General features: G+C 41.2%; 1 protein-coding gene across 1 annotated transcript in view; it reads right to left on the bottom strand.

Annotated features, from left to right (window-relative positions):
- nav2a (neuron navigator 2a) overlaps positions 1-16,735 on the bottom strand; it is a gene marked incomplete in the record, with an annotated part of 88,790 nt that extends 72,055 nt beyond the window's left edge. Inside the window, 3 exon segments of the mRNA XM_035682096.1 lie at positions 6,535-6,587; positions 9,814-9,931; positions 16,373-16,735. Coding sequence (XP_035537989.1) covers positions 6,535-6,587; positions 9,814-9,931; positions 16,373-16,444 — 243 coding nt within the window.
- Positions 16,736-18,101: the final 1,366 nt, after the last annotated feature.

Here is an 18,101-nt window from a genome sequence, read left to right as displayed (position 1 = left end):
AGGAGGGAGGGACCGAGGGAGTGTGTGCGTGTCTGAAGCAGGATTTGACTGATAGGAGCTTTTGAAGGCTGATATTGAGGCCGATATCTTTAAACCAAACCAAAGTTAAACCAACCTTACAGCTCATCATAAGCAAGCAATGCTTTCCTGTATTCAAAATTGACAGTTTTCGCTTCAAAACATTACACTTTTGTTTTGCCCTGAACCTTATTCTTGTCAAAAAGCCTCAGAGACAGCATTAAAAGCATCAACTTAAACTGCACTGATTATTGTTCCTGTAGGTCTGTACGTGTTTACAGGTTCTTAAACAACAACACACCACTTCTCCAAATAAGTTTGGCTAAACCTGGGGGTTTATTTAAAACCTGTCTGATTGACTGATTTGTGTTTTTAGCCGTCTAACTTCATTTTAGCGAGTTCAATGAGCTATGAGAACTACAAAAATAAGCCCTAAGTTGTGAATTGGTGAAATCATTTCCAGATAAGCATTACTGGACAAATTAACCAACACTGCAACCTCCTTTACACTGTCACTAAACAACATGATTGGCTAATATCTGATATTTCAGAAAAACACAATATTGGTCCAGTTTCTTGCCACTCTGATCTATCTGTCTCACTCCCATCTGACGACAGCAGCTTTAATGCCGAAAGCTCTCACTCGTCATTTGTCTTGTTGAATCTGATCACGTAACATGGTTGTGTGTGTATATGTGTATATAAGTGTGTGTGTGTATGACTGTGTGGTTAAAGCTGTGTGTATCTGCCCACACATACCTTCACTCTCAGGAGGTTTCACACATTACAGCTACCAGCTCACCTGCTGAACTTTGACATGTACCTCAATAATTCTCTCTCACTTGACTGAAAAATGTGTGCAGAGGTTTCTGCACCTCAGAGGAGTGCTGGTTTTCACCGCTTATTGATAAAATATGATGCACCGGCAGTTATGATACACACCATTCAGGCAGCATATCCTGTCTTACTGCTTCTTCAAATGTTATTCATGTCTCTAATCACATTATGTTCACAGTGTGTATCCTCCTATAGGATTTATTATTCTTTATTTTTGTTTTTCATTTTCCTAATTATACTCAGGCTGACACTGTCTGCTTTCACAAATAAAAAACAAACTCTGACTACATCAACATTTCCCTGCCAAACTGTGTACGGAATAATTAAGGCAAAGCTGCTTTAATTTGTTGTCTTTTGGGATGGCTTTGCTTGTTCAGAAGACCTTTGCAAATTTGTTTTCATTTAAAACAAGCCCCATTGTTCAAAGGTTGAGGTTTATGGAATGAGTATAATTTATAAACTGTTGTGTCATACCTCCTATGAATGGACTAACTGTTATTGCAACAGATGACTTACTTATACAACAAATGAGCCCAGTATGTCTGTGTGCACTGTATGTGCAAGAGGTGGACAGAATAACAAGAACACCTCGCAATGCATCATGCAATCACATCTCGGGCAAAAAAATCCTCATTATTGCAGGTATATGATTGCATTATTCACGCAGTGTTAGGTGTTTAGGTGCTGTTTTTAGGTTGCCCGGGGCTCTGTGACCTTCATGTGGAAGACAAACTGTCTCCAGTGCCAATAAAGATCTGTGCTTCTGAAATTGTGATTTGGGGTTTGGTATATTTGGTTGCTCAGAAACTGTTTCTGTGATTGCTCAGTTGTTTTTAGTCCATCATGTGATCACCTGAGTTCTGACCAGCTGACACAGTTGGGGATTTCTCTTTCTCTCACACACACACAGAAAGTACCGCTCCCTTTGATCAAACATTAACCAGCCTGTTGAATCATTTATAAAACATCTGGGTCTAGTCCTGCTTACCTGCAGAAAACTTATAAAAATATATAAAATACTACAATTAATCTGCGTCTAAAAAGCAACCATCTTCGCTGTAGAGACTACAGCTACAAAGAGACACATGTAACTGTGTGCACTCAGGTTGAGTACCGGGTGTGTTTCCGTCTGGTAAAAACAGTGTGGCAGTTTTAATTGACACTGAACTTGAAGGTGAAACACAGGTTGAATGACAAAGAAAAGCTCTACTGTCAGGGCAGAATCACGGTGTATGAGCAAAGAGCTTGACATTCAGTCGAAGAGTTGTATCCTCATTTAACATCCCTCCGTGGCTGCTGAAGTTTCCTTCAGTCTGTTTTCCATCCAGCCCATTAAACACCTGGTCCTGCTGGTTTCTACCTGTGTGTGTGTCTGTCATTCTACCTCCTCACCTGTCCCTCTTTCTCTTTTGCAGCAGTAGAAAATATGCAGGTTGGAGAGGATAAACCAGTCCGGCAAACAGGGTTTTAAGAATACAGGCCATAATTAAACCCAAGAGTGTGTGTGGCGCCGGGGTAGCTCACCTGGTGGAGCACAGACACCATGTACTAAAGAGTCTTTATCCCAGAGGTAGGGGTTCAATACCAGGCAAGGGCCCTGTGTTGCATGTCATCAATTCTCTCTCTTTAGTTTCTATCAGCAACAAGCCCAACAAACCAAGACAGAAACACTTTCACAAGTACAAACCCAGACTCTTCTACTCTCTCTTTCTTCCTCAATATCCAGTAGAGAAGCGCAGTATAAAGCACTGCATTGCTTATCCATGAATTTGTAAATATATATGTAATAGATTATATATTTATAATATAAATATAGGTATTGAATGTCCAAAATAACATCTGCTGAGGCCAATGAGATAATGTAATTTAATTGGTCAGGTCATCCCATAGATATCCATCACCATCACAGTACCCATACAATGGAGGTGAAAATAATTTAATGTGTAATTCAAGCATTGAAATATTTGATTAAAGGTCTAGTGTGCACAATTTCGGAGGATCTATCTGTATGTATGTTTACCTACCTACCTGTAAAATCTATCTAAGAATGAGGTGTTTATCTACAGAGCGAGTCGCCATGTGTCTACAGTAGCCTACAACAGAGAAACCAAACACCTGCTCTAGAGAGCCATAGTTCCTCCTACACGCTTGAAAGGTGAGTGGTATTCAGTTGGTTGTAATCGGCAACATCACCTCTACATGCCGCCGAATCCTTCACACTGTCCCTTCAGAGAAACTCAACAGCAACATCTCTTTGAGGAAACAGTGTGTCATTTAAACTACATTCAGTAAATTGGTTCATAGTATCTAAAGTAAACAGTAAATTAATCTACTCCTACATTTTTATAGCACACTGAATAAATGAGGATGTTGAAATGTTTGGCTGATAAAAACATTTCTCGTTGGGCCGTGTTTAATTACTAGTTCTATTTCTAGTTCATTTTAGAAGCTGCTGCATTAATGCGTGATACTTGGACGAGCCACCGCGTGCATGTTTGTTTGTGTGTCTCTGTGTGTCTGTGGCATCCTGTGTGGTTTTAACAGCTCGGTGTCAAATCAACACCCTCGCTATGGGCTGGACCCACACACACAAACAGAGCCTGACTGGGTGGCAAAGGAATGACCCAATGATGGGGGTCCGTTTAACGAGGATGCGACAGTTGTAAAAACAGCCTCTCACTTCGGGCCGGACAGCCAGCATGCTAATCAGCTAGCGTGAGTGAGAGGTGAGAGTTCTACGGTTTATTCCACTGATGGAGCTTATTTCCATGTTTATTCGTTTAGCGACAGAGGTTAAGTTAAGTGGTGGCAATTGGCAGCAGCTTTGGAAGCTTTGGGGGTTTGAAAGCAATGAAACAAAGTGCAGTAAAAGTGGGCTCTCATACTCCTTCACCCCAGCTGCCAACTAAACTCTCAGGACCCGTGTGTGTGTGTGTTTGTGTGTGTTTGTTTTGACAGCACTACAACACACAAAGCAGATATTTGCATAATGACTGCGGTTGCACCTGCCCTTAGCACTGCTTGAGTGCGTCAGATTTTGCTTTTAAGCTGACAAACCTACTGAGATTATACGCAGCGATCCAAAAATACTCACAAACTGCAGCATCTGAGTTTATCTATGCACAATAAAAGCAGTTTTTGACAGCAATTATCCAATAAACAATATCACACTGCTTGAATGCACACTATAACATTAGTTTTTGTTTCCCTCTTGATTGACACACACACACACACACACACACACAGAGCATCTATAAACATCTAGGACACAATCACGGGCATATTATATATTTGGAACCACTTGATTTGTCTCAAAAGTATCCTGCAATCTTCTTTTAGCTGCTGTGTTTGCAGATGACAGCGTGGGGTTGGGTGTGAGGGGGGCAACACAGGATGTTGATAAAAGCGCAACAAAACCACAGAGAGATGGTCAGACTAAAGAGTACAAAACGCTCAATTACAGGCGACTGGGGGGCATAATCAGCGCTAATGGGAAAGGCCTAATTGATAGTGAGTGGGGCAGCGAGTACAGAGGGGAGTGAGCCATATTCAAGTGTGACTCCGTACATGTACTTCTGTAATGAAAAAGAGACTAAATCTATCGCAAATCAATATTCAAACAGAAGGGGGGAAATAGTATAGAGAGTGATGGATTTGCAATCTGTTTGTATGTAAATGAATTATGTTTTGTTGGTGCTCGCCTGTAATCCAACTATAAAGAAAACGATCCCAACATCCAAAAGCTTGACTCGAAAAATTGACTAACAGGATTTTTTAAATACAGGAACAGTAAACAAGAACTAACTGTTTTCTGATGATGTGAAAGGTTTACAGTGTTAATTGACTGTTTACTGTACATGAGGGCCCTGTGCCATTAAGCCATGAAGCCAGATAAGTGGGTTAAGCCAGCTATCTTTGGGCTTAACTCAGGTTTTCTGCTATCATGAAGCTGGTATCCCAACATGTACAAACACACTGACTTTAAAATAAAGTGACAAGTAATGAAGAGCAATAGGTAATTCAGGGGATAGGGAGGGATAGTTTATTACAGATGAATTTAAATTGGGTATTTCTTACAGTGTGGATCCTTTAACACTATTATTCTATCACTGGAGCTCAGAATAACATGAAGCAACTTTGTGATGATGACTGGAAATATAAACTGCCTACTGTTGTCTTTTATTAGAAAAATAATCCACACGCAGTTAATTAGCTCCCACTAAATTATAAATACAACATTTTAGTGAGACAGACCCAATCAGGCATTAACTGCTTTTCTTCTCCTTTCGCCTCTGCTTTGGCAGAGAAACAAACTTGGATAAACTGGAAATTATTTGGAAATGAGTTCTAGTGTTTCTATAGCTTCTTATTCTCTTCTAGTTGTGTGGTCATATTGTTCACATTTCACCTCCTTCACTATCAGGTTTTGTTGTCACTACAACTATTTTTTCCCCAGAGGTATCTCCTTTCATATTGAGTACTTCATTTATGGTTGTGACAATCTTGCTTGTAACTTACAGCTGTGCCTCTCTCACATGAACTACACGCTTGTAGCTTGATAGCAAAAACACAGATTTAACTGAGCCGGTTGATGACCAGTTTCAGGACACACCGGTTATCCAGGATGATATTGTTTGGCTTGGTGAAGCCAAGTAGCCAGCCACGACATCCAGACTAAGTTGAACTTTAAGTTCTATATTTTCCCTTATGATAAATTGAGAAGAGATCCTGATGAATACACACACAAATGGTGGATAATTGTCTGTATTACCAAGACAATGAAAACATCTAATATGGCAGAACATGGAAACAGACTCCCATGAAAACATGAAAAGAGAGCACTATGCAATTCTACAAAAGCACTAGAAATCAAACTGAACAACAGGATTTCCGCGTAAGTATAGCACTATGGCTCCATGTGGGTAATGAAAAAGGGTTCAGGGATCAGCTGTGCTTCCACCTCCTCCTCAGTTGTTAACTATGGGTGTGTATCTCTCTCTCTATCTCTCTCTCTCTGTCTCTCTCTCTCTCTGTCTGTCTCTCTGGTGCTTTGAGAGGCTTCAGTAGTCTGGCTGGTGGCCAAAAATAGCCCCCCCCCAGCTGGCACACTGGCCCAATTTACGACCCTTCACATTCAGCTGAGGGCAGCCCTGCCCTGGGCACTGTCGGCTCATTTCCCACAGAGAACACAAAACTGTGAATGCACTGAAATCCCACCAGCAGCATCACAAAGGAAATCCCACTTGCATATGTGGTAAATGTCACTGTAGACAAAATCATCCTCATAACTGTCTGCAAACATTTTCTTTGTCATCAGCGCTGATGCTCCCTGCCTGCTTTCACTCCTGGAGATGAGAGGAATGCTGACTCCTTTGCAAGTGTAATAAGATGAGGCAAAAGTGGCCCCAAAACCAAAGTCTGTGATGCTTTCAACTGAGCGCCAACTGCCAGAAGTCTGAGCCAGAGGTTCCACGGACGGCAGCCCGCAAGACCACAAGAGTAAAAATAAATGGACTAACTATTACCATCTACAACTATTCACCAGTGACTTCTGCACCGCAGCTCCCAGTGAGGGCCGCATGGAGCGGTGAGATGGGACATCAAAGAGGTGTGTTACTTCACACACACTGAGGTAAATTTCACAACGTTCTACCAAAACAAACGTAGAAGGTCACTTACCATCTGAGAACGGCTCTTGGGACAGCCATTGATATCGTCAATCTTCTCATTGGCTGAGGAGAGACAGAAAGAGGAGGAAGGGACAGAGAGATAAAAGAAGAGAGAATGAAAACTCTTTTCGGGCGTGTTTGGTTAATGTAATCCTCTCTTTTATTTCCAGTTGAGATCCCTCTGTGTGTGTCCCAGACAGTTGCTGGCTGACTGAGGAGAGCAGAGGTGTTCATGCCGGTGACTGTGACCCCCCCACCCTCCCTTCCTCTCCCCTCCTGCAGAGACATGAAACACTATCTGGTCACAGCAAATGGGAACGGGGCCGCTGGGGGCCCGGCTGAGATGTGTGTTGTGCTGCTTCTGTTGGGGGCGTGTGTGTGTCCTGTCGAGGATTACTCCCGTCTATTAGAGGCCCAGCCCACAGCAGCTGAGACATGGCCATCGGCTCACAGCTGACAACTGTGCCAACAGCACAGCCTCCTGCACCAGGAGGCCCAGTGGGGCCCACCATGCAGCTCCACCTCAGGACCACGTACTGCACCTACCTTGTGAGAAAATACTCTTCTCCCCCTAGTGTCTTTTAAGGTGTCCTTGTCAACTTCCTTCTAATACACACAAATAACTAACTCCCAAACTTTCTGGATTGTGACCCCCTTAAAACAAAGTCAACTTGTGACCCCGTCACAGGTTACATGTCCACATATTGTAAGTAGTTACACCAACAACTAATGATTTTTTTCAACAGAATTTTCTTAATTGATTTAAATATTAACGCAAATTAACAATAATGAGATGTAGCAATGGCCAGTTGATGGGTAGATGCGTTGACTTTGTTTTTCTTCTGAAAAATAACTTATTTTAATTAATTACTTTATTCGGTTTGCTGCAAAAGCTGACAGGTAGTTGTAGCCACTTTCTCTATGCTGTATAAACAAGATGTCCCTGTCTATTTACTGGAACATCAGTAAAATAATGTGGAAAATAAAAGAGTGAAGGAGATTTTAGATGTTTTAATAATAATAATCACTGTCAAACTATTTTTTTTTAAAAATGAAAGAATTTTAAAGAAAATTATTAGCAAAAACATGTCAACCAGCATTCCATACTTAAACAAACATGTCAAATGATCAGTGATTTAACACTGCTACTGTTGGCTCTGGTTTGTGTGCTTTCTAAACAACTGCACTGTGGTGACACCCACAAGAGACAGCTACTCTGAGATACACACTTAAACTCTGAACAAAATAAATGTTCCCAAAATAAAAAAAGCAACAACCAGACACATTTTCCCAAGATTGGGAGCTGAGGACAAAGCTAAATATCTTAGAAGGTCACAGATCAGGTTGACACTTGCTGAAAGATGATCCCCACGGTCGCCTCAAGGACAGTTCATAAGAACTTTGAAGATGACCTCGATATGGAGGTGTACCAAAATACCAAAAGGCTGACCTTGAGCCGGAGTTGGTCAAATAGCTAAACGGGACACATTCGGTCCCAGTATGGGCCGCCTCCTACACCAGCAGGCTGCTCCAGTTTCACCAGCGATTGTGTGGTGTGAGGTTTTCCCAGCGGACAGAAGGCAGCAGGGCAGAACAGGTGAATGAATCGCTTTGGTGCGTGTTGTTTCAATGTGAGAGCAGAGCAGCAGAGGTCAGTTGTCAGAGTGTATATATTGCATGTAGGCTTAATGTTGTGAGAATAGAAATGGCACTGGCTGAGGCGATGATGTGGTGACACGTTTAGACCACGGGAACTTTTACATTTTCAGGAATGCAGAAACCTTTTAAGGGAACTGCATTTTGACTGTTAAAGCAGATTTAAATTTTAGTTCCTGATCCCCAAACAAAGTCTGTGGGCCAGGAGGAGGAACTTTATGAGAGTCCAGGAATAATCAGGTTCCATACTGGTGATAAGAAAAATCAATGACTGGATGAACACAAGCCAGCCAGACAGACTGCTTCAATATGGATCCATATTTAAGCACAAAATTAACCAGAAAACAATCAGCAGATTATTGATACTTTGCAGGTGGATTTCAATCTTCCTGTCCACATCTTTACAGCTCCTGTTCAGCATCCATTCAAACATCAAAGTAATGAGCGTGAAAAGGTACGGCATGAGAGCAGGAGGCCCCCTCAAGCATGTGATGTAAATACATTTCACATACAGTGTATCAAATGTCCCCTTACGCCTGCAAGCCGGATCTAACTCTCAAAAAACGAATCACATGCAACAGCTACAGTCTGAGAACAGTGAGACTCTTTTCTGTGCAGATGAAGCTGTATGGAGCACAAGAAGTATAAATCTGGGTCAGAGACGAGAGGGAAGAGCTGGGAGCACAGACTGTCAGTGACATGCTGAGTCACCGGTCAGCTGGTGTCGGAGCCTGTTTCAGCCTCAGGGCTGTCGGCAGATGAAATGACAGGCTGAGGACGGCCAGACGAAATGACAAGACTTATGATGACACAGATGAGTGTGAGGGGGGGTCAGAAACACAGAGGAGCAGCCCACTTTAACAGCCGCAACCAGGTTGAATGTCTTCACAGTTCTGCTGTCATGTGAACACATTGTAGTGTTTAACCTCTATTGAAGAATTACAAACTTTCCTACTGAATTTAGGGTAACGACACATACATTTTTTGTTCATTTTTTGGAATAAAATACATGTTGGTCAATTGGACAATGAGGTCCTGGAAAGTTGATTGACACATTAACATGTTTGCTCTTGTATCATCAGCACAGTTTTTATGGGTTTTCTGATATTTCTTTCCCTATTTTGCCTTATTATATAGTAGTACATGCTGCTATCCTCTCTGCAGTTTGTTTCATTAATTTCTGTTAGTCACTAACTTTGAGTAAGAATTGAAATCTCAACAAACATGTTTTGCTTCTGAGTGGGAATAGAACACTTAGCAACACAACTTATTCAAGTTCACTCATGATCTTTTTCATTATCTACCATAATGTTTTGTCCCGACTCTATCAGCACAGTCCGGAAGAAATCTATTCAGTTGCACAAGAGCAAATAAACTCTTTGCATGACTCATCCTGAAATTGACACTACTACACCAGATAATAGAGCTAAAGGAATTTGTTCTGTTATATCAACTAAATTAAAAGCTTGTTAGTTCATGATGCTGTCCTTCTTTTGTAAAAGCAACGATTTCTTTGGTAAAGGTCATATCTTTAAAAGTAACCAGTGACGTGTTTCACATTTTTTTCAGCCACCACATGATCAGAGCTGGCTTCCTTTTGCAGATTTTGGAATCAAATGTGTGTTTTCCTTACCTACGACCTGAATGATCTCAGCCAGCAGCACTCCGTCTGTGACGTCTGTTTGCAGGTCCTTGATCAGACGCTTGTGTCCTGACTTGGCAAGGTAGTGGTTGGCCCAGTCCGTGTAGATCTGCGGTCAGACACAAACACAACCACGGCATTCAGTTATGAGCCAACAAAAATAAAATCCAGTCCAAAATAGGGGCAACCCCCATAAGGTCGTCCACGTGTTTCAAACTCCATAAACACTTGAAAACTACAAAAGGTATAAATGGTTGGAGCAAATTTACGACTCTAATAAAATAACAACATGGTTGAAAGGGAGCAGAGTAGCCCTCTTTCTTTTGTTGGGGCTCCGATCTGGCATATATCCGCGTGGTATTCAAATTGGGGCCATTGTGCTCAGCCAGGGCATTCATCTCAGAGCGCACGGCGGCTGTTTTCAATGGGCCATGCTGACATCACTCTCTGGGGACAGAAAAGACCCTTCACTGCCTGGGGGAAGGAGAGGAGGGGGGCAGAGCAAGCATCTGAATAATCTGAATAGCTTCCTTCATAATTAGTTGCCAAACTCTCTCTCTTTTACTCCCTCTCACTCTCGTCAAGAGAAGTGAGTTTCTATTTCTGGTGAGGTAAAAAAATATTTTAAAAAAGGCACACAAAGGTTGAAGACAAGTTGCACAGAACATTTCTCCTAATAAAGAAGAAGAAGCTATTTTTGAAGAACTGATACCTCCTGAATCTGTCTTGATTTACAGCATCACTAGGCTTGTCTGTAAACTGCAGAGACTGAAGTGTAACTTCAGAGCAGTTTCCCCCCCACAGGGATCAGAAACGTGTGAAAGCTTGGCTAAATAAAGACACCTCTCCCTCCGTGTTTCTCTCTGGTTTTCACACAAACACAAAAACTGTTGTGCCAGTCTGGCGAAAAAGATGACAAAGACAGTCAATACGTTTAAGTGACCAGGTTACTGTTGGCTTTCTAAAGTAATCTGATTCCTTCAGTTTCTTGTAAACAAGAAATCTGATTTCCCAGCAATATTTCTCCTAGAGAAAGCACATTTCTTGGCTATGCACATGTGTTACCAGGCTTTTTTATAGGGATGGCTCTCCTGAATCTTCCTGATTATTGTGATTTGATCACAATACTTGGGTGGCGATTCAATGTGTATTGTGATTCTTAAATATTGTAATTCAATAATAACATCTATTGCAATTTTTGTTTGCTTTTTTAAAACTAGACCATGGGAAAAAGTTGTATCATACACTCGACTTTGAGAGACTATATATCATGAGTCATATTCACAAAAACAATGCACATCATGTTTCAGTCATCCTAAATAATTCATTTATGATCATAATAATGAATAGATTTAATAAAAAGTTGATGTCCGATTTCCTGTGTAACCTACTTTCTCGCAGTAACTTGCTTTGTGCATGTAAACTTTTTCAAGAATTTGAGCTTTTCTCTCACTACAGTGAAATTCAAGTGCATGTATTAGTACCGAATGAGTGCACAGCATTGTTAAGGTCAAACATGGACACACAACATGCATGGTGAGGTGTGTGACACGCCTGTGACCCTGGTTTCTTTTTGTTCGCATTGTAAACAGACCTGGAGCTTTTTTCTGCCACGCAACTCATCGGATGAATCATTACTCTCATGATGGCTTACAACAGGTGTGAGCACTTCAAAGGCACATACACACGCATGCACATACACTCATCTTCACGCACAAGCTCACATGCAAAAGGGTTATGAGAGTACACGACTGCACATTAAACACAAAGAGCCTCTGAGCAACGCTTAAATAACAGAGGCTGCGTACCTAAACACAAATGCACAGTTATAAACAGACTCCTGAGTGACACGCGGAACTAAAAAAACCTTAAAGCAGCAGGATTAGGCTCTATACTTTCAATTCACACTCAGCTGGTCATGAAGAAAAGGAAGTGCAGTGTTCAGGAGCTTTTGTGTGTGTCTAAGCTTTCTTTGAAGTAGTTTCGGGCAGGTAAATTGAGGGGTTGGCGTGTAATTAAAATCAAGGTGAAATGGGTAGCTGTCATTCACAGAGCTAGAAACCTGCAGGGGGGTCAAACAGCCTGAGGGCATGTTGAGGTTGTGAGAAGAAAGAAAATGGGAAGTGGGCATGTTACAACAGGTTGCTTTTAAGTCAGGAAAATGAAACTTTTCAAAACAGATTTTGTGTCCCTGATGTCTTCCTCTGAGCCAAAACTGTCTAAATATGACATATAAGGTGTTTTAAGTTCAGGTCTGTAAAGGAAACATGCAGGGATGATGTATTTTAGCACTGTGATCTGGAGGTGCAATGACCACAGGAATCTGGTGGGCAATCGGTCACTGTAGCTCTACTGACCTTTTTAGCTTATTTTAGCTCATTGTTTTGGTTTTACCACAGATTGTGAGATGGTCAACTCTCACCTCTCTTGGCAACCTTGTTTCCAGCCCTGATAGACCATACCTGCCCAGCACCACAACAGCAGGCAGACTGTTAGCATCTAGCACTAGGAGCCGAGTTGGTGTAGACTAAGGAACAGTAAATACTGAACTTACATTCATCAGTTGAACTGAAGCACGACTCCATATGAATATCTGTAGTCTCTGAGTGTGTTAGACAATTGTTAGCTAACATGTTAGCCATAACAATCTGATAAGGATTAATGTGTCTATTGTCTGATTTTCCTGGCCCCAGTGGACAAACCATCCATACTGAAGTGGCAACCGATACTTGAGCGACATTTAAGTGGCAGCAAGATGCCTAGCATGTGAACATAAACATAAGGAATGAATTACTTGTAACCATTATTAATGGAACAATCTCCAATGATACACAACTAGCACTGAGGTCCATCCCACCACAGACCAAACGTTACAACATCAGTCTGTTGCCTTTAAATCAAAGACTATTTTAATAATCGAAACATCCCAAACGCATAAATTTGGATCATGTGTGTTTAACCACAACTTTATTGTAGCTTCCGTGACCTGAAAATTGCTTGAAAGGAGGTGGGGGCTGATGAGAAGCAGGCATTTGATCTGAGAGGCCTTTTAATAAGCTGCATGGTTAGTGAAGAGGAGTATTGACTCCATATTGAGTCAGTATCTATCAGAAAGGAATGAGGTACAACTGACTGCAGCCCAGTCTCTACACCAGAGGGAACTACTCTGCATATTGAATAGAACATTTAATCAAAACTCCACAGGGTTGTAAACAATGGATGAATTGAATCAACCTCATATGAGAATTAATTAATTCCTTGACTGGATAAGAGGGTGACGTAGAGGCTAAGTGGTCATTATTACTACCTCACAGTCAGTCAATGCAAAGTAAGAAATAAGTAGGTTTAATTTCAGGCCATTGAACATCAATGGTTCTTTTATACCAAACAAAATGTGTCTGAAGCATCAAGTATTAAAACCTGTCAAGTATTAAAGGTTGGCATTAATGAATGATCTTCTTTTATTGATCTAAATCAGGAATCACTGCTAGATTTAGACTGTAAAGGCAACTTAAGCACTGCCATAATAGCTTAAAGTTGCAGTGTTGGATAAAAGTAATAAAGTAGATTCATACATACAGATTTAGGTAAATAAATACATACAATCATGTTTACTGCAGACTCTAAACCTCCTGTTGGTCTAACAGCATTTGGCTTAATGAAAACTGGGATCTGTTTCAACCACTGACGTAATAATGACCAGGCCTCACTTCTGAAAAATTACAGATAATGTCCCTGCTAATATGATTATATAGTGCACCATGGCATACAATTAAAATCTTAAACTCCAGTACCCACTCCACTCACATCCATATGTCAACACTGGCTGACTGAGGGATATTAATGAGTCTTATGTGGCTGATGATCAACAGACACATTTTCCAACAGGGAAAATCCCTCGATTCCCAGAAACTCCCAGTAATCCTGACACTTCTCACAGGATTGAGGGTCTTTTTTAGGAGCTGTAAATTGGTGTCAGGGACATTCCCGCCACCAAAAAGCAACATGACACTGACTCATTCATACCGCCAGGGCCTTATGGTAAATGTCATATGTGTCACCTTAACAAACTATCTCTATTTTTAGATAGTTATTTATGTTTTTCAGTTTGTGCGGACCTTAAAAAGTTAAATAAAAAATAGCCTATAGTAGCCTATTCTATCTAACACTATACAAACCGTGGGTTAAGGCTCTGCAGAGCAAAGTGACATTGTGACATTACATCTGAATTTGGATCAAACACAAGAACCTAAAAACAACCGACCATCAATTCACCAGCATACACTGACACATTCAATGAATGTTCACATAATAATGTCCAATTTAAGCTTTCTGAAATGACAGAGTCAGTTCTTCAAAGACTATGACAAGCAGTGTTGAGTCACTCATATAGACAGCTGCATCTTTTTTTTTTTTTCTCGCACAAACACAAAAATCTGCTTCACATCCAGCAACCCTGCTGCCCCCGTTTGCTGAGTCACCAGGCTGGTGTGCGATGCCTACAGAAGGGCATGACGCATACAGACCATCCCCACAGTGCTGGGTCAGCCTGGGCGGAGAGAGGGTGAGGGCAGCCAGGGCATCACACTGGGCGAGTGCCCTTGAGTTCAAGGGGAAGAGTGAAAAGTGAGTTTTCTGTTTAGGCCGGATGGCTCAGCTGCAGGTGCAGAGGCGTAAGTGTAGCAAATGTCAGGACATATCATGACGGAGGCTGACTGTACAGTAGGAGGTAAGCAGATGTGCTTTTGTTCTTCTTGCGGCCTTTCGTGTGTTTGTGTGTTTATGTTTTGCATTAATCTGCTCTTTAATCTCTGTTGTTCTTTGCACTGACGCTGACTTGTTAAGCGATACGTGCTTGCTAATCAAACACTGTAGCGATGTTGGTCCTGTTGTTGGGTGAGAAATTTTGAAAAAGGAAGAAATCCACCTCAGTTGTTAGATTAATGTTGGTTGACTTTTTTATTTGAAATATTTTGGAATACTTTTACTCTTTTTTTAAAAAAATGCATTTTTTGCAAAAAAAAATGGTAAAACAGGAAGTTTTTGATGTAAAATAATCACATTCAGTCAAATACATAGCAAGCCTCAATCTGCACAAACGAGACTTTCTAGTCTCCTCATGCAGCATTTCATTCTTCAAACTCCTCCAACCAACCATTTTCTAATCTAGTCCCTAAAACTCAGTATTTGGTTTATGGAGATGTTGACAGCCCACACAGCATGAACCATGCGTCAATGAGTCAATTCAAAAGAAAACATTTAACAGAAGACCTTTCAACTTTATGGTTAGCTATGCCAGCAGCTACATAAATGTCCAGAAACAATTCGTAGACTTATTTATACTCTCAGTAGGATGCATACTACATATTATGATCATATTATGATGATCAGTAGGTTTTTAAAGATGAATGTGTTAATATTACCAGCAAATGAACACCCATAACACCACTTAAGCTCTTCATTTAGGTGAACTCATTAAAATAACAAAAACAAGAGCCACTAATTCGTTATGTGACAACAGCAATACAGCGGTATATTTTTAGCTTGATGAAGGTGATTTTATATTTATTCATCCAGTGAAACTCTTTAATAGCTTGTGAGTTTTCTTAACCTGTTGAGGACCATTTAGTCTTTCCTTTGCAATTCAAGCAGCAGCTACACTTTACACATTCTCACATGACAACAGTAACACACAACACCTCAGGTCTGTCCATTGAAGCACAGTTCTCACATACGTTCATGGCGCAGGGCTTTCCACAAAACAATTATGTTGATAACTTCAGGGCTATTAGCCTTATTACTTTCAGGGTTCAGTAAGCAACCTAAAAAGCGCTGCACTTTACACGCTATTATGAAGTAATCTACTGGCATGAACAAGAACTATAAAGAGAACACAGCAGGACCAAAGCTGCTATAAAGTGCTATCTCTCACGAGAAGCTTTCATAGGGAGCCAGGACTTAAACAGCTCTTGTTATAATTCAGGTAATGGCACTGAGCAGAGTGCTGAGTCTACAAAACACATGCTCCGATAACAATGCTTTCTTCTACCTTTTCAAAGGAAATCTACCTTTGAACATGAGGTGCTTAGCCAGCTAAGATGAAGGCCTCTTCCACTGACCATGTTTAGGACATCCAGGGGTTTATGAGGTAGCACTAAATCCCAACAGTAAGCTTTCATTCATTCGCTCAACTCACAGAGTGTGTTACCTGCCTCCGTCAGTGGGCTTCTAAAATAATTCCTGGTGGCTCCTGCAGATCTGGCTCTACCCCTGACGTTTCTATTTCAAGCTGACCTCTTTCTCTCATAACTCCCAAGTCCTCCGGTTAATGTCTGTACAAACACCTTCTTCCCTGTAAATGGTTTCCTCCATGTTATACTGTCTGTTCACTTCACGGCTGCTGTCAGGTTTTTAAATTAACAAATGACTGCACAGTAAAATGTTCTTAGTTCATCAACAGGTGAGTTGCTGAAAGAAATGCATTAATAACATCCCAATAGCCCATGAACTCTAAAACCTTCTCTACACTAACCCCTCTATGGTTTCTTACCAATTTGTAGTTTGTGCAGGAGAAGCGGCTGTAGCTCCTGGCCGACACCCTGAGGCCACCATAGTCCTCCATGTGAGCCCGTCACCTTGATAAAGACAACTAACAGGGCAAAGCGAACAACTAGAGGTCCATAAACTTCCAGAAGACCAAAAGAAGAGTGCGCTCTGTCATAAAGACGAAGTGGAGCGAGTAAATATAGCCACACTGTTTGATGACTCTCCTGTCCCTCTCACATCTCTGTAACAGCTCTGTGTGCCTGTTTGCCTTGTCGTCTGTATGAACAGGACATGCTTTACTCCTCTATATGTTCTTCTCTCTTACCTCTCTCTCTCTCTCTCTCTCTCTCTCTCCCCTTCAGACTGGTTCATAGGGAAGCCTCAGACATCCTGACACTGTTTTAACCCCTCTCTCCCTCTCTTTGGGTGTCATTCAATCTGTCTGAGTCAGGCAACCTGACTCAGTTCCCTCTTCTGTTGCTGGTAGAGAAAACACTGAAATGGAACATTTTATTTTTGGAATTCAATTCAATCTCACTTACATATCTTGATAAGCACGTAAAGACAACATATGAGTTTTTAACACGTTATGGTGTGACAGACGATTTTCAGCCACCACCATTTTCTCATTAACTCTATTAATTGGCAAGGTTTCAGATACTTATGGGGTTCCTATGAACTTGTTCCACAGGCCTACTATAGTACTCTTAAGCCACACTGCAGTGGTCACATGTTTCCACTGTAGTCTCTAATACTGTCCACCTGCTAGGTAGCATTGCCAACCTGTGATGGTATCTACCTCAGCCAAACTGTGTCTTGTGCTTTATTGGCTCAACATAATATGTGGTCATCCAGGCAACTAGAAAAAACACATTTTCTAGTGCACATAGTGCCCCACAGCTCGCAGTTGCCCCATGGGTCTGGGACAGATGGTGTAAATGTGATGGATGTCTCTCCTCTCCTGTGACAGAGCTCCTGACACTGACTGACAGAACATTTCAATGTCTTCTTCCTCTGACACACCTGGTGCTGTACATTACAGCAGGCGCCCGCACACACTGACACAACATGAAGTTCACATGGGAGGTCTCAGATCTTGATCGCAGACTTGTATTACTGTTTGAAAACCAGTTATTGTCTCAGATACTTATATACTTTAACCAGCTAAGTAATGTGCTGACAGTGGCACTGTCCTGCTCTATATTCATACGCTGACATAAATTCGGAACAACCCTGCGTTTCAACTGCCTTCAGAGCAGCTTCACTAGAGAAACTCAGAAACTGGTGGCTTTGCTCGAGGACACACACACTTGTGCATTGGTACCAACATTTTAAAAATATGATGTGAAGCAGATGTGAAAAACATTCACGACATATTTCTCTCTGCTGCTTAATGACTCTGACAAGCAGTGGTGTGTGCACATTTTCTAAACAGCAGGGGTGAAAATGGAAAAAGGGGTACTCCCTCTGTATGTAGTGAGGGGTTAGAGAATACAAAATTATGCATGAATGTGTCTTATTGGAGTGCAGACATATAGTGTTTAAATAAATATTTGTTAAAAGGAAAGAACACTTTGGGAGACACTTTGATATTTTATGCTGGCATGGCAACCTTTTAACACAGACAGCGGCATAATCTACTTGCTGTAGGAAATAGTTTCAGATGGTTTGTATGAATTAAACAACTCATTTGTAGAAAAAAATTCTTTGGACTCTTTAGTGCAATAAACCAA

Source organism: Morone saxatilis, unplaced genomic scaffold (assembly GCF_004916995.1).
Source record: "Morone saxatilis isolate NCDOM2014 unplaced genomic scaffold, NCSU_SB_2.0 Contig11, whole genome shotgun sequence".
In the NCBI taxonomy this organism is placed as follows: Eukaryota; Metazoa; Chordata; class Actinopteri; family Moronidae; genus Morone; species Morone saxatilis.
Note: the sequence above shows the minus strand (reverse complement) of the source record. Positions and strands in the feature narration are given on the sequence as shown.